This window comes from Oculina patagonica, chromosome 13 (genome assembly GCF_052425735.1).
Source record: "Oculina patagonica isolate OP01 chromosome 13, crgOcupat, whole genome shotgun sequence".
NCBI classification, from domain to species: domain Eukaryota; kingdom Metazoa; phylum Cnidaria; class Anthozoa; order Scleractinia; family Oculinidae; genus Oculina; species Oculina patagonica.
The window spans coordinates 34,587,688-34,608,939 of record NC_135770.1 but is presented as its reverse complement, the minus strand read 5'-3'; the positions used below and the strand labels follow the sequence as shown (position 1 = coordinate 34,608,939).

At 39.0% G+C, this 21,252-nt stretch overlaps 3 protein-coding genes and 1 pseudogene across 7 annotated transcripts in view; all 4 read left to right on the top strand.

Moving 5' to 3' along the window:
• LOC144635242 (uncharacterized) overlaps positions 1–21,252 on the top strand; it is a 110,940-nt gene that overhangs the window by 14,117 nt on the left and 75,571 nt on the right. The window lies entirely within an intron of this gene.
• The window catches only part of LOC144635228 (uncharacterized), a 106,755-nt pseudogene that overhangs the window by 20,121 nt on the left and 65,382 nt on the right, over positions 1–21,252 (top strand). The gene's annotated exons all lie outside the window — the stretch shown is intronic.
• The window catches only part of LOC144635236 (uncharacterized), a 44,023-nt gene that overhangs the window by 19,458 nt on the left and 3,313 nt on the right, over positions 1–21,252 (top strand). For 2 of the 3 annotated variants that reach the window (XM_078494331.1, XM_078494329.1), the window contains exon 1: positions 20,099–20,827. The exons of the other annotated variant lie outside the window; for it this stretch is intronic. In XM_078494331.1, coding sequence (XP_078350457.1) covers positions 20,110–20,827 — 718 coding nt within the window. In that variant the 5' untranslated portion in view covers positions 20,099–20,109. Of the gene's footprint in view, positions 1–20,098; positions 20,828–21,252 lie in introns of those variants that run through there. 3 annotated transcript variants of the gene reach the window in all.
• Positions 121–5,387, top strand: LOC144635618 (TNF receptor-associated factor 5-like). Its single transcript, XM_078494704.1, has 4 exons — positions 121–219; positions 4,356–4,457; positions 4,574–4,738; positions 5,259–5,387. Exons 1-4 carry the CDS (start codon positions 121–123, stop codon positions 5,385–5,387), a joined length of 495 nt encoding a protein of 164 aa, XP_078350830.1.

Genomic DNA, 21,252 nt, shown 5'->3' with positions numbered 1-21,252 from the left:
CTGATTTATGTGGCATCTTAGTGGTGTCCTCCTCCTCTTTTTCACTAATCCAATTTATTTAATTGCAAAAAAGTTGTCGCAGCGAGTGAGTAACTCAAAGTGAGTAACTCAGAGTGAGTAATGAGCTGTGACAAGCTGTTGGGAAGGGGCTTATCAAGTAAAGCGCTGTTTATTTACCAAACACAACAGCTCACCGACTTGTCCTCGAGAAAGGAGAGGGTGGGTCCTTGATAACAAAAGTTAAAGTGACAAGGAGGTGCCGAGAAATGTTTTGCGTATGAAATTGACGATTTCGGTGTTTTCTAGTCTTCAAGTTTTGCTTTTTTCTTTGATGGGTGAATCAGTTGTACTCAGAGCATTGTAGAGAGTTGTGTAGTTCGTAAGTTGCATCGCACGGGGATTACGCGCAGGCTCCGACGGACTAATATTAGGGAATTTTAGCACGTCGCTACGGCTGGCGCCACTACGGCTACCGGAAGTAAATTCTCAAAAATTAGGACACTGCACATGTCTGTCGGTTATGTCCAGCTGCAGCGTAGAATCGATCTCGTCCCCAGAGTCCGCTCTTCTTTAGGTCAGCACCATAAACGCGGACTCTGGGTTCTGGCCAAGTGCGATAGTTTTACCTTACCTTACCTATTGTTTGAGCATGCGCCGAGCGCTCATTATTAATTGTCAGCCAATCAGCTTTGAGCGGACAACAACAACAACAACAACAACAATAATACTTTATTTAAGCACGCGACACCTAGGAGCGCAAGCACTCGTTAAAATGTGTGCGTGAACGCAAAATTGTATAAAAGAAAAAAAAAATTACAGTCGACTCCCGATAACTCGAACCTTCAAGGGAAATTGAAAAAGGTTCGAGTTATCGGGAGTTCGAGTTATCAGAAGTTTAGAAGAAATGACCGGAAATAAGGAAAAAACGGTGTTTACTGTTTTTCTGTTCATACAATGTACATTTTAAACAAATTTAGAGTATAGAGAAGCCAAGTGAAAATGGAACAATACATTTCTAAGTTACTGTATGAATCATAACGTAACGGAATGTGAAGGAAAACAAAGCAAAGCAGCAGGACAAGCCTGGGTACTGCAAACTTTGCAGGTCTCAAAGAGAACAACGTCGGACTACTGCTACAGAGTTCACGCAATTTACTTTCAATACTCCCTGACGCTTCTCAACTGATCTATTACTATGAAAGTTTTCTAAGGTTGAATTTAAAAGATTCGGTATCAACCTCCACCATCAAACTAAACGCCTCTGTAGCACGTCAATGGCGTGGCACAGTTCGTGTTTTGAGGGGCATTTTGGGGGCGGCTCTGACTCGTGTACGTATTAATTTCAAAATAAATTCAGTGTTTTTGACTACAGTACACTGTTTGCTTTGACTTGTCACGAATTCTGCGTATTGACAGACATGGTTCGAGTTATCGAGGGTAAAATTATATAGAAAACAAGAACATTGAGAAGCTTGAGAAGCTTGAGAAGCTTAAAATCGGGCGCTTTGCCTTGAAAGGCAGGGTTCAGTACAGCAGAAACCACGAAGCAGTTACTTAAGTAGCACTCAGTCCGACTGGATTTGTGTAAGTCACGGGGCTTGCATGAGCTGTATTAGTGTGCATAACATAATATCTAGAACGTTGTCGAGATTGCATTATTACTTACATGGCCAGAAATTCCGGTCAACGCCACGGCGCACGCGCGAGTTTAATTGGCAATATGGCCGCCAAACACTCAAAGGAAATGTATGAGAGAAATAAAACAAAATAAAACAGAGCAAGTTCTGGCCTACCGGGAACAAGTGCCGCCCTCTTCTCGAGTTCTTGAAAGGTCCTTCGGCTATTCTGATTATTTTTTTTTCATCAACAAATGATACTGGCCCTGCTTTTTATCGATGTTTATTTTCGAAGCTTGGCTCATACAACGCTCTATATTTCAGAGGCTTGAAATCCAATATTTGCATCCCAAGCAGATTTTGATCCGCCGTAGCAGATAACATTCGCTGAATATCCCAAGTGCCGCCCTCGTTTGAGGATAAGCACCGTATGATGTACTATTTCGCCAATTTTCACCTTCGGTGCTGATTTCTTCGCCCTGCTTTTTGCTTTTAAAAATCTCGTAAATCGTCGAAAAGCAAACCAGGCGGCAGTCCATGTTGAAATCCAAAATCCGCTGTCTTTGAACTGCGATATTTCAGCCGTCTTTGCTCCAATTTTGCTGCAAAAGCCATCGTTTGAAAGATCTTTTGCTCCATTATTTTTATCGTGCAATACTTTTGACCAGTGGTTTCCCTACTACACAAAATATTCATCTATGTAGGCCTCATTCTTGTGTCTTCGTCGATGTTTATGAGCCCAAAGTCACGCTTTTGAATCAGCGGCTATTACCAACTTTCGTGACCGCTAAATGTACGATGCATCAAAATTCGCCGAATCCGATGTCCGCGATTTCTGGCCATGATGACATGATGGTTTCAATTTATAAATGTATTTCGCACAATACAAATAAATGATTGAAGTAGACGACTAGAAAATGTAAAGTTTTAAGACTTAGCAAAGTGCAGTGTATTGGTAATACTGTAAGGTGCGGTTTCACCTGAAGGTCGTGTGCTTTTCGGTATTTTCCAGCCATTGCACTTTGATGGGACAGTACTGTTTACCGGGGAACTACTATTGTCAAGAAAATGATCACAACTTGTTGATGAATGATTGGACATTTGTTTCATACCATTACTGTAATAGCAATTGATGAAGGATTTTAGTCCTGAACCAAAGCATAAGGACTGGGAAATACTGAAACCCATTATCAGCCACCTTAAACGGAAATATCTTGTTGGTGTTTCAAGGAATCCAAGGAAACTTCACTCATCCCATGTATCTATGTATTGCGGTATTTTGTAATTTTTTGAGTGATTTTTGGGGATGTTTGGCAGGTGATAGTTTTTTTTTAAAGAATTAGTAAAATTTAGACAACTAAGAAATATTGAAAATTTAATGTGAATTTAACATTGGAATTTGAAGTTAGAAATTGGCAGACGGACACCAAACAGTCCCGTGACATCCTGGAGTGTTTTTGCATGGGGTCAACTGTGTGATGATGTTTCCATTTTTGTCTTCAATCCCCACTGATAAAGAACTGTTGTTGGTGTTATGTTGGTGTTATCACATGTCAAGCCTTTAACAAGGTAGAAAAGAACACAAGGATTTAAATTATTCTGGTGCTCAATTTTTGCGTAACTAAAATTAATGTTACTCAAATTGCTGATGGATTCTGTCTTAAACTGTTACGAGCTTAGTATTTCCAAATTATTGCATTTCAATGTAAGGCAAGACAAGACATGCCTTGGTTCTTATGTAATTCTCTTAAAAAGATATAAAATATTGACTATAATTTTTTCTGTGCTATGGTAATTCACAGTGGGGTGGTCTTGATGTGTCTTTAACTTGTGGTATATTATTTTTTTTTTCTACATGGCAGTGTGCAACTGTAACAGGCTACCAGAGACAACGAGGTGTAATAACTGTGGCCAGTGCTTCATTGGAAGACAACAACCTCTATGTCAAATGCACAAAAATACTATACATTTAATGGACTTGACCCTCTGCGTCTTTTGTAAACAGAAACTGTAAAGAAAGACTGAAAGAGGATTTGTTGGTGAAATTGGTTTGCATCAACAACTATTTTTTATAACGTTTCTTAAAATATATACTTTGCATATGGTTGTACCAGAAGTACATGATCTAGAAGTCGACATCTCTGGTAATGGGTCTTGTGCTATCTCCAGTTTTCCTCCCTCCACAAAAACACTTTATTCCAAATTCGAATTAAGTCGGAATTATATACACGGCACCACAAGCTTCTAGCTTTAAACCCAACGGTGAACCATTTCCAATAGCGTTACTCAGAGGTGTATAGCAAAGGATATTGGGAGTTTGAGTAGCCAAACAACGCACGCCAAAGATGCTTAATAGTAATTTTACCCACTGTTGGATAAACTGAGCTATCCACTGGATATTCATTTATCTGGTGAATGGAGTTATGATTACCCAAAACAAAAAACAAACAAACAAAAAGTAGATCATGTTTCCCCCCCAAGCTGCAACATACCGTTTACCACAGGGTACGTATGCATCTTAATTTTCTCGCGCGTCTCGCGCGCGAGGCCTGTTCTAAAAAAATACCCAAAAACATCCCTACCTATTACGGTGCTTCTAGCTTTAAACCCAACGGTGAACCATTTCCAAATAAAGGTAATTTATTTTATTTATTTATTACCACTTAGCTGAGTCTGCAGCAGATTTCAATGTTCAAGCTATACTCATGCAGCAGCAATGCTCTTTTTATTTCATTTTAGGATGTCTTCCCTGACAAAGCAACAGAAAGGAAAATTCTTTCTCTTGCCATCAAATGTCCAAGTGAAGGTTGTGAATGGACTGGTGAACTGAGGGGCAAAGAGGTAAAAACGGAAACATATTGAGCTAAGAATTAGCTATATAATCCTTTACCAAGATGACAAAACCATTAAATAAATCCATAACTGAAGTGCATGTTTTATTTGACTGTGTATAACAGGTTCATTTGGCATCTTGCCTTTTTAAACTCGTCTCATGTACAAATGAAAACTGTCAAGTGACTGTGCAAAGGAAAGATCTCGAGGAACATGCGACAATCACGTGTCAGTCGAAAATCCTTGAATGTGATCACTGCAGTGAGCCACACCCAGAGTGCAAGATGAAGGTAAATGTGATTTGATAAGCTAAAAATCCGCAATAGTTAACAATGAATTGAAAACGATTTACACTTGATTACTATATGTCATCAGCTGCAAATAACACCTACAAATAATTTTTCCTGCTCCTATTCTGTCTCAGAGAATTAAAAAAAAAAGGTTTTGTTTTATGGAGAAACTGTTGTGCTGCGTCAGTAAAGCTAGTGGGCAGGTGAAACACCCAGTTGATCAACTGGTTCGTAGTTGCGAAAGGTAAATAAACCGTCGCAGCGAATTCCGTTTACCTTTCTCAACTTCCAGTTGTTAATCGGCTATATAGAGAATTAAGTTTGTTTTGCCCGCTTTCTGTGGCATTTGCAAGAATCATTCCCTCTGCAAAACGTTAATCATAGAATGTCCTTTGTGACACAAATACTGTCGTGAGTGGTATGACTGATAATGTATAGAAAGAAGAGAAGGAAAAAGAGTAAAATACGTCGGTGAACGCGAACGTTTTACAGGATGTTATACGTACATCTTCTCTTTCAGGATCATACTGCACTGTGCAGCAAGTTTCCAGTATCTTGTCCCAATGACTGTGGTGATTCATTTCCCAGGGAAATGGTAAGGCTTTCTTTCTGGCTGACTTCCACTGACCTAAAGTGTGACAAGTTTTAGTTTCTTGCTTAAATTCCAGTCCCACTCTGCGATTGATTGGACAGCCAACAACATTCAAATTCCAGAAGACAGTCGGGGGAACAAGTGCCAGTTATGGGAGATCTTCGCTTTCACTTCCGAATAGTGTCCGATTCGAATCAACCAATCAAAAAGTAGTCCGGAAAATGGCCGAAGTCATTTACTATTTTCAACATGGCCGCTACCGAACTGCTGAAAACAAGCGAACGGCACCACGAAATTTCTTACTGTTCAAGTTGTTGTTTATCAAAATGTGCATTTAGTGAGGATTTAAACCTACCGGATACGAATCACTGGTCTCCTCTTCTGTCGATGATTACAGCATTGAAGTCGCTAAAAACATTGGAGCATCCGGTAGAATGTGTTGTGTTTTGGAGTCAGAGTAGAGTAGGCAGCGAGCGTAAAAGAATTTTCAACATGGCCGCTACCGAACTGCTGAAAACAAGCGAACGGCACCACGAAATTTCTTACTGTTCAAGTTGTTGTTTATCAAAATGTGCATTTAGTGAGGATTTAAACCTACCGGATACGAATCACTGGTCTCCTCTTCTGTCGATGATTACAGCATTGAAGTCGCTAAAAACATTGGAGCATCCGGTAGAATGTGTTGTGTTTTGGAGTCAGAGTAGAGTAGGCAGCGAGCGTAAAAGAACCGACTGCTTCGACTGCTCAAATTCAAAATGTAAAGACACTTCAGATGAATGGAACTCAAGAGAAAAAGACGGCTATTACATATTGGAGATGCCTTTTTACATCTTGGTACAGGTTTATTGCTATTGTAGAAAAGTCCGGCTGTCCCTGAAGTGGTTAAAATCGAGCGCATCGACTGTCAGATACACTGAAAGTGCGAACACCAGTTTGATCCATGCATGTGACAACAACTTTCTGCTTCACGATTAAGCCCTTTTTCGAAGCCTAAAAGGACAGGACGGCTACACAAGAGAAAGAAAAATTTTGGTGACTATTTCTGTGGTTCTAAAGGTGTCTTTGGAGTCCTTATGCGTGCAGAGCGGTGAAAGCACAATATTTCTGAACTCAAACAATTGTAAGGGAAGCCCGAGTACCGCATTTTAGAAATGCATGCCGTTTGCCTTTCGGATTCGGAAAATGGAGGTTCTTTTCGAGAAGTAAATCTGAGAACTTTAATTTAAGGTAATGTACTTGTTTATATATAAATGAAAATGCGAGTTAAATTCACTGAACGATCATGTTTTCATTCATGCTTTTCCAATATACCTCAAAGTGTACAGTTAGTTGGCGCCGCAAATAAATAAATTATAAATTTTCTATTTGTTGTTCAGTAATTAAGCTTAAATACGACGAAACTTTATACTTTCCATATGAATGTTTAAGGTACTTATGTTCATAACTCTCTCGTTAAAAAACAAATATTCTGCATGTTTGTTTTGGGAGGTCGCTTATGGAAACCGGCGACCGGTTGTCTTTTCACTTGCCTACAAACTTCAAATTTCAACACTGTCAGACGGTAAATTAAAATCAAAATTTAAGAGTAATACGACTGTCAAAACGCTAGAGTTAAAAAAATAATGGCCAATGAAAATAATGTGTTTTCAATTGTTGTATCGCTCGCTTTTCGAAAATATTCCCAAACAATTTTTAGTTGGCAGTTTTAATATCGAAATTCAGAGAACGAGTATTCCAAACGAGCTTCAAGTCGTGGTTGTTTTTGTAGCTCAGGAGCAAGACAATATTATTTTGTTGATGTAAAGACGTTCAGCAAAGCGAAACATACTTTCTTTAACCAAAAAATAAATATTTTATTCTACCAAAGGTTTCGTTTTCTACGGTTTTTGTTCCCCCTTCGAGCGCGCATAATTTGCTTGTGTAATATTAAATTCAAGGCCAGTCCAGTCCTCGAAATACAGTGTGCCAAAACTCCCCGCCCTCTAAAGATAAGTCCTTGACGGTTCTTGTCGTTTTTCGGTGCCTATTCATCTTCGGCATCTTTCTCATCCACCTCTCGTTCTGTCCTGTGTCTGTCATCACACGAAAGAAAAGCTGATTCTCAAAAAATCTGCCACAAAAGGAAAATGACAAAAACAATATGAAAACCACATATCGAAAGTTTCTTATTCTAAAATTTTATCATACGTCTTAATTCAGAGCTACAAAGAAGTTCCTCCTTTTGAGTTATTAATCGGGCGTGGCCGATTTATAGTTTACCCTTTGGTCGTCCTAGAGCGTAGTCTCCTGGCGCGGCCAAAAAGACGGGGATAGCTGGGGGTTGCTACAAAACCGCTACGGGTGACGCATACCGCAATGGTTTTCATTTTAGTTTTGACAGGAAATCGTTGCAGGCACACTTGGTCGACTTTTGGGTTAATGTGTAATCAGGTTGTGTTTTTTTGCTTCGGCGGAAGGACAGAGAAAAAAGCTTACGGGGCAAAGTACAGTATGGGGCCCAGTTCTCGGCCACTTTTGACGTAAACTTGTATTTCTTACCTCAGAAGAACCGCAGGAACTTGAAATTTCTCCCAGAGCTAGCTACTTTATTCAGCTTTTTGGTGTAAAGCTATCGACCGATCAAAAATTAATTTGCCCGAGCAATAATAATAAAAAAAGCTCCATTTGTGGGCCCAGTTCTCGGCCACCTTGGCCCAGTTCTCGGCCACTAAAAAGCTTGTGCGTAATTATCTGTAAAAAAAATGCTCAATTAATTTTCACAGTCATAAAATCACTCTGTAAACCTATTTATGTTATATCGATCCCAAATTATTTTTATGAGGCTTTGTTTTACTTTAGAAAAGAAGGATTTTAACGCGCCTAGTTGCCTATGTGCAGGTTCTGGCAAAACCGCATTGTGTGACCCGTGCATTTAGATGGTTTATTTTGCAGTGAAAAGGTCTTGAAAGATTTAGGTGTTGTAGAAATAATAGACAAGACAAGAGTCAGCTCAAAACTTAGAGATAAGATTGAACTTTATTTTTAAAACATTTATTTCTTTCATTTTGGCAGCAGCAGATGAAATTATATTAAAAACCAAGCGCTAAGCTGTGATAGCGAGCAGGGTGGCCGAGAACTGGCAAATACGCAAACGTCGCAAGAAAAAATTTCGAAGTAAATTAAGACCAAAAAATACAACGGTTCAACGAAAAGTTAACTAAAGCAGAAAGCTGAATTATTCTACGTTTCACATGCCAAAAATTAGCTCGTATGGTGGGGGCTTTTGGATAAAATACGAATTTAACTACATCCATGGGCAAAGTACAGTATGGGGCCCAGTTCTCGGCCACTTTTGACGTAAACTTGTATTTCTTACCTCAGAAGAACCGCAGGAACTTGAAATTTCTCCCAGAGCTAGCTACATTATTCAGCTTTTTGGTGTAAAGCTATCGACCGGTCAAAAATTAATTTGCCCGAGCAATAATAAAAATAAAAGCTCCATTTGTGGGCCCAGTTCTCGGCCACCTTGGCCCAGTTCTCGGCCACTAAAAAGCTTGTGCGTAATTATCTGTAAAAAAAAATGCTCAATTAATTTTCACAGTCATAAAATCACTCTGTAAACCTATTTATGTTATATCGATCCCAAATTATTTTTATGAGGCTTTGTTTTACTTTAGAAAAGAAGGATTTTAACGCGCCTAGTTGCCTATGTGCAGGTTCTGGCAAAACCGCATTGTGTGACCCGTGCATTTAGATGGTTTATTTTGCAGTGAAAAGGTCTTGAAAGATTTAGGTGTTGTAGAAATAATAGACAAGACAAGAGTCAGCTCAAAACTTAGAGATAAGATTGAACTTTATTTTTAAAACATTTATTTCTTTCATTCTGGCAGCAGCAGATGAAATTATATTAAAAACCAAGCGCTAAGCTGTGATAGCGAGCAGGGTGGCCGAGAACTGGCAAATACGCAAACGTCGCAAGAAAAAATTTCGAAGTAAATTAAGACCAAAAAATACAACGGTTCAACGAAAAGTTAACTAAAGCAGAAAGCTGAATTATTCTACGTTTCACATGCCAAAAATTAGCTCGTATGGTGGGGGCTTTTGGATAAAATACGAATTTAACTACATCCATGAATTTTAAGGAGCCGTAAACAAACAAATTTTTCGGGAATGCAAATTCACCTACCTCCGCGTAAACTCGACGTGTGAGCTTTCTATATCGAATTGAACGATCAAACTCAAGATACTTAAAGCACATGAATCAGTCTATCGTTTGAAGGAAATACCTTTTTCTTTTAATTCAACTGGAGTGTGAAAAAACGCGTTAAACACAAAGTGGCCGAGAACTGGACCCGGCCGAGAACTGGGCCCCATACTGTACAGATATTCACTATTGTGAAATTGCACTTACTTTGACAAGTTGAAGTTATTTTTGTAAATGAAAAAGGTAACGTCATTGATGTCACGCAGTGTTTTTTTTAGCAAACTAGATGGTTTGCTGGTTTCTGACTATGAATGGGGGTGTGATCTTGCGGTATATTTTTTGAGCCTGACTCCGCCGTAAAACTTTTTTTTTATTTAGCAAGAACTGTGTCGATTTTCATTTCTGAACAATTGGTCGTCAAGTCGTTTGTCACAAAGAGTAGAATGTTTGTACAGCATGTTTTGGAATTATTTTAGATTTGGTTAGTAAGACGCTTCTGAAGACCTGAGCAAAACATTGGGAATGTACAGTATTAATAGGAACTTGAATGGAATTTTTCACAAGTTGGATAAAGGTATCAACTGAAAAAAATGGACTTCAAAATGAGAACTTGGATTTTGTTGTAATTAAATTTTATCGCGGATTGGATGCATAATATCACGGCTTTGAAAGTCTTCAAATAATTAGAAAGGTTCCTTTCTTCCTTTTGATCTTATTGTTATTTTCATGTATTGATTATTCGAAAGTGGTTTTCGTTGATACGAAAAAAAAAACGGGTTTTCACTGAATTGCTTGAAGTATTTTTAGACGTGATAATATTGGCTTAATCAAATTACATTGTGCACGAAATATTTGTTATTCTTTTGTCTTGAAACTTTGAGGAAATTGAAATTTTTGTTTGACAGTAGTGTATGAAAGGCATTTTATAGAACTGAATAAAAAATAAGAAACATTGATAAAGGTTATTTCAAAGATTTATTTTGCCTGATTTTGAAGGGTTTCAGGAGTTTTAAAGAGTGCTGGTAAACGGCTGTATGTTGTTTGTGATTACGGATCTTATTTAGTTTCGAACGCTCTAATTTTTGAAAGGTTAAAACAGGTTAAAACCGGGCGGTTTCATGAGTTTTTTGGGTAGAAAGGTACGGTGGTGGTCAAAAAAAAATGTTTAGAAAGGAATGACTGTAGTAGCACGTAAGTCGGAGGTTTGCGTGAGTCACGGGGTATAGTATGCGTGAGCTGGATTTCCGGCGTCATAACGGCATGTTTTGTTTACTGAAAGATACACTCGACGTTTAGTTAGCTTAGTCGGCTTGGGAAACTATTTTAAAAATGAATGTTGTAATAGTTAATTAATAGTAATCTAGAATTAACCCACTCTCGATTGGAGTCTGTTCTGGATTCGCGCTACCTTTTCGCCGCGAAGGAATTTTGTAAAATTTCGCTAGTGGAAAGAGGTACTGTAAGAACAGTATCAATAACTCAAAAGGAGGAACTTCTTTGTAGCTCTGAATTAAGACGTATCATAAAATTTTAGAATAAGAAACTTTCGATATATGGTTTTCATATTATTTTTGTCAATTTCCTTTTGTGGCAGATTTTTTGAGAATCAGCTTTTCTTTCGTGTGATGACAGACACAGGACAGAACGAGAGGTGGATGAGAAAGATGCCGAAGATGAATAGGCACCGAAAAACGACAAGAACCGTCAAGGACTTATCTTTAGAGGGCGGGGAGTTTTGGCATACCGTAAATGATCTAATAAACGCCCTCTCTCAAATAAACGCCTCGTATCTAATAAACGCCCCCCCCTGAGGTATAAAGTTTGTATTAGACGCCTGTCTCTAATAAACGCCCCGTGTCTAATAGACGCCCCCTCCAAAGATCGCCTCAGAAACCAAGGTAACGCTCCATAGAGTAAAATCACGCAATTTATTTAGGTTTTTGCTTGATTCGAACATCGAAGAGGCCCACGAGACCAACATGGTTGACCCCGATGTCGGTGAAAACATCGATATCGAATATGAACGGCATCTCCAAGCTTTGCATTAGCGCAGAATAGATTAGACTCCTACTCACAAACTCTGTTTTCTGTTTTACTCCGCGCCGGCAAACTTCGTGTCTTATTTGTTTTGTAGACGTTGTTTTAGTTAATTTGAAATAAACGCCTCCCTCTAATAAACGCCTCATATCTATTTAACGCCCCCTGTAGGACACCTAAAATTTAATAGACGCCCCGGGCGTTTATTAGATCATTTACGGTACTGTATTTCGAGGACTGGGCTGGCCTTGAATTTAATATTACACAAGCAAATTATGCGCGCTCGAAGGGGGAACAAAAACCGTAGAAAACGAAACCTTTGGTAGAATAAAATATTTAGTTTTTGGTTAAAGAAAGTATGTTTCGCTTTGCTGAACGTCTTTACATCAACAAAATAATATTGTCTTGCTCCTGAGCTACAAAAACAACCACGACTTGAAGCTCGTTTGGAATACTCGTTCTCTGAATTTCGATATTAAAACTGCCAACTAAAAATTGTTTGGGAATATTTTCGAAAAGCGAGCGATACAACAATTGAAAACACATTATTTTCATTGGCCATTATTTTTTTAACTCTAGCGTTTTGACAGTCGTATTACTCTTAAATTTTGATTTTAATTTATAACCGTCTGACAGTGTTGAAATTTGAAGTTTGTAGGCAAGTGAAAAGACAACCGGTCGCCGGTTTCCATAAGCGACCTCCCAAAACAAACATGCAGAATATTTGTTTTTTAACGAGAGAGTTATGAACATAAGTACCTTAAACATTCATATGGAAAGTATAAAGTTTCGTCGTATTTAAGCTTAATTACTGAACAACAAATAGAAAATTTATAATTTATTTATTTGCGGCGCCAACTAACTGTACACTTTGAGGTATATTGGAAAAGCATGAATGAAAACATGATCGTTCAGTGAATTTAACTCGCATTTTCATTTATATATAAACAAGTACATTACCTTAAATTAAAGTTCTCAGATTTACTTCTCGAAAAGAACCTCCATTTTCCGAATCCGAAAGGCAAACGGCATGCATTTCTAAAATGCGGTACTCGGGCTTCCCTTACAATTGTTTGAGTTCAGAAATATTGTGCTTTCACCGCTCTGCACGCATAAGGACTCCAAAGACACCTTTAGAACCACAGAAATAGTCACCAAAATTTTTCTTTCTCTTGTGTAGCCGTCCTGTCCTTTTAGGCTTCGAAAAAGGGCTTAATCGTGAAGCAGAAAGTTGTTGTCACATGCATGGATCAAACTGGTGTTCGCACTTTCAGTGTATCTGACAGTCGATGCGCTCGATTTTAACCACTTCAGGGACAGCCGGACTTTTCTACAATAGCAATAAACCTGTACCAAGATGTAAAAAGGCATCTCCAATATGTAATAGCCGTCTTTTTCTCTTGAGTTCCATTCATCTGAAGTGTCTTTACATTTTGAATTTGAGCAGTCGAAGCAGTCGGTTCTTTTACGCTCGCTGCCTACTCTACTCTGACTCCAAAACACAACACATTCTACCGGATGCTCCAATGTTTTTAGCGACTTCAATGCTGTAATCATCGACAGAAGAGGAGACCAGTGATTCGTATCCGGTAGGTTTAAATCCTCACTAAATGCACATTTTGATAAACAACAACTTGAACAGTAAGAAATTTCGTGGTGCCGTTCGCTTGTTTTCAGCAGTTCGGCTCTTCTTGCTCAACTTCAAAAATTTGTTCAACCAATCAAAGGCGCGCTGTAAAAAATTCTTTTACGCGATTGGTTACTAGTTCGCGCCAAAAGCCGTCTACGTAATTTTCTCGCGCGTCTCGCGCGCGAGGCCTGTTGTAAAAATAGCACACACGCAAATCCGATAGCACAAGACCCATTACCAGAGATGTCGACTTCTAGATCATGTACTTCTGGTACAACCATATGCAAAGTATATATTTTAAGAAACGTTATAAAAAATAGTTGTTGATGCAAACCAATTTCACCAACAAGTCCTCTTTCAGTCTTTCTTTACAGTTTCTGTTTACAAAAGACGCAGAGGGTCAAGTCCATTAAATGTATAGTATTTTTGTGCATTTGACATAGAGGTTGTTGTCTTCCAATGAAGCACTGGCCACAGTTATTACACCTCGTTGTCTCTGGTAGCCTGTTACAGTTGCACACTGCCATGTAGAAAAAAAAAATAATATACCACAAGTTAAAGACACATCAAGACCACCCCACTGTGAATTACCATAGCACAGAAAAAATTATAGTCAATATTTTATATCTTTTTAAGAGAATTACATAAGAACCAAGGCATGTCTTGTCTTGCCTTACATTGACATGCAATAATTTGGAAATACTAAGCTCGTAACAGTTTAAGACAGAATCCATCAGCAATTTGAGTAACATTAATTTTAGTTACGCAAAAATTGAGCACCAGAATAATTTAAATCCTTGTGTTCTTTTCTACCTTGTTAAAGGCTTGACATGTGATAACACCAACATAACACCAACAACAGTTCTTTATCAGTGGGGATTGAAGACAAAAACGGAAACATCATCACACAGTTGACCCCCATGCAAAAACACTCCAGGATGTCACGGGACTGTTTGGTGTCCGTCTGCCAATTTCTAACTTCAAATTCCAATGTTAAATTCACATTAAATTTTCAATATTTCTTAGTTGTCTAAATTTTACTAATTCTTTAAAAAAAAACTATCACCTGCCAAACATCCCCAAAAATCACTCAAAAAATTACAAAATACCGCAATACATAGATACATGGGATGAGTGAAGTTTCCTTGGATTCCTTGAAACACCAACAAGATATTTCCGTTTAAGGTGGCTGATAATGGGTTTCAGTATTTCCCAGTCCTTATACTTTGGTTCAGGACTAAAATCCTTCATCAATTGCTATTACAGTAATGGTATGAAACAAATGTCCAATCATTCATCAACAAGTTGTGATCATTTTCTTGACAATAGTAGTTCCCCGGTAAACAGTTGTAGTACTGTCCCATCAAAGTGCAATGGCTGGAAAATACCGAAAAGCACACGACCTTCAGGTGAAACCGCACCTTACAGTATTACCAATACACTGCACTTTGCTAAGTCTTAAAACTTTACATTTTCTAGTCGTCTACTTCAATCATTTATTTGTATTGTGCGAAATACATTTATAAATTGAAACCATCATGTCATTAAGTAATAATGCAATCTCGACAACGTTCTAGATATTATGTTATGCACACTAATACAGCTCATGCAAGCCCCGTGACTTACACAAACCCAGTCGGACTGAGTGCTACTTAAGTAACTGCTTCGTGGTTTCTGCTGTACTGAACCCTGCCTTTCAAGGCAAAGCGCCCGATTTTAAGCTTCTCAAGCTTCTCAATGTTCTTGTTGATACTGTTCTTACAGTACCTCTTTCCACTAGCGAAATTTTACAAAATTCCTTCGCGGCGAAAAGGTAGCGCGAATCCAGAACAGACTCCAATCGAGAGTGGGTTAATTCTAGATTACTATTAATTAACTATTACAACATTCATTTTTAAAATAGTTTCCCAAGCCGACTAAGCTAACTAAACGTCGAGTGTATCTTTCAGTAAACAAAACATGCCGTTATGACGCCGGAAATCCAGCTCACGCATACTATACCCCGTGACTCACGCAAACCTCCGACTTACGTGCTACTACAGTCATTCCTTTCTAAACATTTTTTTTTGACCACCACCGTACCTTTCTACCCAAAAAACTCATGAAACCGCCCGGTTTTAATCTGTTTTAACCTTTCAAAAATTAGAGCGTTCGAAACTAAATAAGATCCGTAATCACAAACAACATACAGCCGTTTACCAGCACTCTTTAAAACTCCTGAAACCCTTCAAAATCAGGCAAAATAAATCTTTGAAATAACCTTTATCAATGTTTCTTATTTTTTATTCAGTTCTATAAAATGCCTTTCATACACTACTGTCAAACAAAAATTTCAATTTCCTCAAAGTTTCAAGACAAAAGAATAACAAATATTTTTCAAGCAATTCAGTGAAAACCCGTTTTTTTTTCGTATCAACGAAAACCACTTTCGAATAATCAATACATGAAAATAACAATAAGATCAAAAGGAAGAAAGGAACCTTTCTAATTATTTGAAGACTTTCAAAGCCGTGATATTATGCATCCAATCCGCGATAAAATTTAATTACAACAAAATCCAAGTTCTCATTTTGAAGTCCATTTTTTTCAGTTGATACCTTTATCCAACTTGTGAAAAATTCCATTCAAGTTCCTATTAATACTGTACATTCCCAATGTTTTGCTCAGGTCTTCAGAAGCGTCTTACTAACCAAATCTAAAATAATTCCAAAACATGCTGTACAAACATTCTACTCTTTGTGACAAACGACTTGACGACCAATTGTTCAGAAATGAAAATCGACACAGTTCTTGCTAAATTTAAAAAAAGTTTTACGGCGGAGTCAGGCTCAAAAAATATACCGCAAGATCACACCCCCATTCATAGTCAGAAACCAGCAAACCATCTAGTTTGCTAAAAAAAACACTGCGTGACATCAATGACGTTACCTTTTTCATTTACAAAAATAACTTCAACTTGTCAAAGTAAGTGCAATTTCACAATAGTGAATATCTGTACAGTATGGGGCCCAGTTCTCGGCCGGGTCCAGTTCTCGGCCACTTTGTGTTTAACGCGTTTTTTCACACTCCAGTTGAATTAAAAGAAAAAGGTATTTCCTTCAAACGATAGACTGATTCATGTGCTTTAAGTATCTTGAGTTTGATCGTTCAATTCGATATAGAAAGCTCACACGTCGAGTTTACGCGGAGGTAGGTGAATTTGCATTCCCGAAAAATTTGTTTGTTTACGGCTCCTTAAAATTCATGGATGTAGTTAAATTCGTATTTTATCCAAAAGCCCCCACCATACGAGCTAATTTTTGGCATGTGAAACGTAGAATAATTCAGCTTTCTGCTTTAGTTAACTTTTCGTTGAACCGTTGTATTTTTTGGTCTTAATTTACTTCGAAATTTTTTCTTGCGACGTTTGCGTATTTGCCAGTTCTCGGCCACCCTGCTCGCTATCACAGCTTAGCGCTTAGTTTTTAATATAATTTCATCTGCTGCTGCCAGAATGAAAGAAATAAATGTTTTAAAAATAAAGTTCAATCTTATCTCTAAGTTTTGAGCTGACTCTTGTCTTGTCTATTATTTCTACAACACCTAAATCTTTCAAGACCTTTTCACTGCAAAATAAACCATCTAAATGCACGGGTCACACAATGCGGTTTTGCCAGAACCTGCACATAGGCAACTAGGCGCGTTAAAATCCTTCTTTTCTAAAGTAAAACAAAGCCTCATAAAAATAATTTGGGATCGATATAACATAAATAGGTTTACAGAGTGATTTTATGACTGTGAAAATTAATTGAGAATTTTTTTTACAGATAATTACGCACAAGCTTTTTAGTGGCCGAGAACTGGGCCAAGGTGGCCGAGAACTGGGCCCACAAATGGAGCTTTTATTTTTATTATTGCTCGGGCAAATTAATTTTTGACCGGTCGATAGCTTTACACCAAAAAGCTGAATAATGTAGCTAGCTCTGGGAGAAATTTCAAGTTCCTGCGGTTCTTCTGAGGTAAGAAATACAAGTTTACGTCAAAAGTGGCCGAGAACTGGGCCCCATACTGTACTTTGCCCCGTAAGCTTTTTTCCTCTGTCCTTCCGCCGAAGCAAAAAAACACAACCTGATTACACATTAACCCAAAAGTCGACCAAGTGTGCCTGCAACGATTTCCTGTCAAAACTAAAATGAAAACCATTGCGGTATGCGTCACCCGTAGCGGTTTTGTAGCAACCCCAAACTATCCCCGTCTTTTTGGCCGACAGGAGACTATGCTCTAGGACGACCAAAGGGTAAACTATAAATCGGCCACGCCCGATTAATGACCTGAAGGGAAACGAAAATTGGTTCGAGTTAGCGGGAGGTTCGAGTTATCTAGTGTTCGAGTTACCGAGGGTAAAATTACAGTAAATGTATGGCGGAAATCCAGGGAAAATCGATTTTGGTTCGAGTTAGCGCGAGGTTCGAGTTAGGGAGGGTTCGAGTTGTCGGGAGTCGACTGTATATAATCAATGTAAATACTAGACTCTGAGTCTGCGCACAACGACCGGAAGTACGTTAAGCAGCGCTTTGACCGATTTTCAAGGTATTCAATATCAACTTCCGTACGGTCTTGGCCATAGCGGACTCTGAGTATGGTTGTGTTTTCACTAGGACAATTTTAGCTAGATAAAGTTGGAAAAGTCCGGAAATTCAGTGAAAACACTTTGTCTAGTGTTAAGCGAGTTAAAAATGCAACCTGTTTTCACAAGGAAAAACAGAGGGTTTTCTCGCCTTTTCTACAGGAAATTCATGCAGAGTTATACTACCTCGCAAGATGGTTTAACTTGTCCTGACAAATACCGCAGCCAATCGCATTGCGTGTAGTGACAGATGCCTGCCAAATGATCCGGCAAATATTATTTGCCAGACACTGTCCCCATGGTTCAGCTTGCAAAACAAAACTTTTTAAACGGCAAACGAGCTCAAAATTTTCTCCCGTTTCTTTCGATTTACAATTCCACCAGCTCCGTTACATTTTCCAGTTCGTCGGCCAAGTCCTTTCTTATTTCGTGGCGCTGGCGTCTTGCGCTTTCGGCGAGGATTGTTCAATGTTGTTTTGCTGCTGGATCAACAGCATATCGTCGCATACTCCTCATTTGTAGAGACGTTTACTGCATCCTATAAAAGAGAGTCCTTCTCCTTCGCGTAACTATTGCACGAGAAGTCATTAATAGCGCTTCGTCTCCTGTATTTTCTGACTGTTGCGCGCTTTTGTAATTTGAATCTTCTGAGTTAGCGGCTTAAATTTTCACAGTGAAAACAGTTGTCACGTTTAACTAGTTAATGTCGGTCTGTAAACAAACACCTAAAAAGAATTTTCAGCTAGTTAATCGGCCAAGTGAAAACACAACCTTTAAGAGTGGTTCAGCCGTAATCTGTCTAGGTGAGTGGGGAGATTTTGTCGTATAGTGGCTAGTGCGTCGGATTTGTTTCTCTTCTCTATCCTTTTTCTACAGATATCTCAGTATTTTCAAAGTTCCAACGAATACTTTATCCTTTGAAAGTCAATTTCAGTCGATCATTGGTCAAGTCCAAATCCACAAACACTGATGGAGGGGTTATGCCTTAAACGTCTGGCTGTTTCTTACAGTATTTCAAAGGCACTTCGAGTATACTTTTCACTATTTTATCATTTGTCAAGTTTGCCGCTCATACGATACCTTGGGTACCAGAGGTTTTTTCTCGCGCGCGGTGGGTTACTCTTCGGCGGCCAAAGGCCGCGCCGACGGCCAAAGGCCATCGCCACGAGTGGCGAAGCCGCGGGTCACAATATAGAGACATGACCGACACCGGAAACCGCGCAAGAAAAACCTCTGGCACCCAGGGTACTCATACGATTGTGTATCATGAATTTACGAATAGGTTTTGCGATGGTATCGGCATGGCGAATAGAAACATTCGTGTTTAATGTAAGCGAAATGTTGTTTTTCGTGAACGCTTGCCTTGAGAGTTTAGTGAAAGGTGCATTATATCGGTAAGTACTCGTCTAGTCTTCTTCACCAGATATTCTTTGAGGTGTTCGTCAAAATGTTGCCATTGTAAAAGTGTTTGGTAAACGCTGATTTCGTCCAGCAATAATCTGTTCGTCCCAGCAAAACAAATAACAACCATCTTCCTTTAAGCGAAGGCATTTGACTGTAAGAAACTAAGTCAAATCCTAAGTCCAAATTTTTTTTTGTAATTTTCACTTACTCCCTCCAGAACTCTTCAGTCACTTAGATTACAAGCTCGAACATTTTATGAGGTGATAGTTAATAAGGCTGCAGGCCGAATTAACTACCCAACTACCTCAAAGAAATTAAGAGCAAATAATCTAATTATATAAGTAGAACTCTCACTCATTATCATCATTCCTTTTAGCGCCAGGCGACGCATAAGGCCTCAGAACTCTCACTACTTCCAATTAATTCAATTATTTCCGCATTATAAAGCACATGAATCTTCATACATTCGGAGCTCGCGCGAACTCGTATACCGACAGCTGATAGTATACGACTAGCTCAACCAATCAGATTGTCGCATTTGCATTAGTATACTAGTAGAATTTTGCCAATAATCGATAGTAGGTGCCTGTGTATAACCAATCAGATTTGCGAAGCCATTGCACTGTCCTCGGTTGTGCTACTTAAACACGTTCATAGGCTGTCACGCTATCGTGGGTGACTGTTATGCTAAATCACACCTGCACGCCACCTTGGCTAAAACACATGCAAACAAATTTTAAACACACGCTTAAGTTTAAAAATACAAATTATAAATTATAAATTTTACGCTTAATTTTAAAAATACGCTTGGCCGCCCTCTCACATTTTGATGCTCGAGGATCAACTTTTCAGTTGTAACGTACGACACAGCCAGACAATCAGTAAAAAAATTCTTCCGTTGTCAAAAGAACGCTGAAACATGAGTGATCGAACTGTTGGCAGATCAGATCAGCCTCGAAACCAAGGCTTTGTGGACGCAGAAAATTCCCGGGGAGAAAATCACTTCAGTGAAGCGTGCGAAAACTTTGAACGAGAAGCGACAAGAGTTCGCCAGAAGCAGGAAGCAGTCGACTTCATGTCGAAGAAGTTAGAACATGTTCACTTCTCCTCCACTGTAAATCTCAATGTTGGCGGCCACCTCTTCAAAACAAGCGTTCAAACGCTGACCAAAGATCCAAACTCGATGCTGGCGGCCATGTTTTCAGGGAAGTTTGAAATGAAACCTTGTGAAGATGGCTCGTTCTTTATCGACCGAGATGGAACTCACTTCCGGTTTATACTCAATTATCTTCGCAATGGAGAGTTGATTTTACCGGAAGGTGCAACATTTCTAAAGGAGCTGGAAGCAGAAGCAAAGTTTTACCAGCTTCAAGGGATACTGGACGAGCTGAAGCCTAAAACACCCAAACATTTCGAAGAGTCGGAGATTCTGACGGATGATGAGCACCGAAGCGTGCTGAAAGGTTGGCTTCCCCGTCAGGACTGCGAATGGCGTCTTCTGTTTCGAGCTTCTCGAGATGGCTTCGCAGCTGCAGCATTTCACTCCGAATGTGATGACAAAGGACCCACGGTTACCGTTGTGCAGAGTGGAAATAACATCTTTGGAGGCTTCACAGAAGTATCATGGACTGCTCCAGGTGAGTTCACTAATATAATCGATATGAAGCAAACAAAATCTTAGAACTCCCTTCCACTCCCCTCTCTCTATTTAATTACACCACCCTATTCAGACGGCAAAACGGACGAAAAAGAACGTTATATAGATTATAGCTGCTGTTTGGGAAAATGAGCCCGTGCTCCTCCCGAGCTCGAGAGAGCGGCGGAAATCATGCCTAAACATGTAAACATTACTTCGAATCTACTTCGCCTGGTTGCACACATTTGGCTCATTAATTTGCTATTCATTCAGAATAGTGTTGCACGTAATTCGGATATAACAGCAGACATGATGTTCGAGCCCGATCGCGTTATGGCAGGCCAATTAGGCCTCCCAAGAGACTTTGAAAAGCACTCGGGTGCTAGAACATTTTGATTAATATTCTGTTCTTTTGTTCGTTGTTAT

Coding starts and splice junctions, on each gene's coding strand:
- LOC144635618 (XM_078494704.1), top strand. CDS start 121: ATGAGCTGTGACAAGCTGTTGGGAAGGGGCTTATCAAGTAAAGCGCTG. Junction 220..4,355: donor TGTCCTCGAGAAAGGAGAGG/GTGGGTCCTTGA, acceptor ATTTCATTTTAG/GATGTCTTCCCTGACAAAGC. Junction 4,458..4,573: donor GTGAACTGAGGGGCAAAGAG/GTAAAAACGGAA, acceptor TGTGTATAACAG/GTTCATTTGGCATCTTGCCT.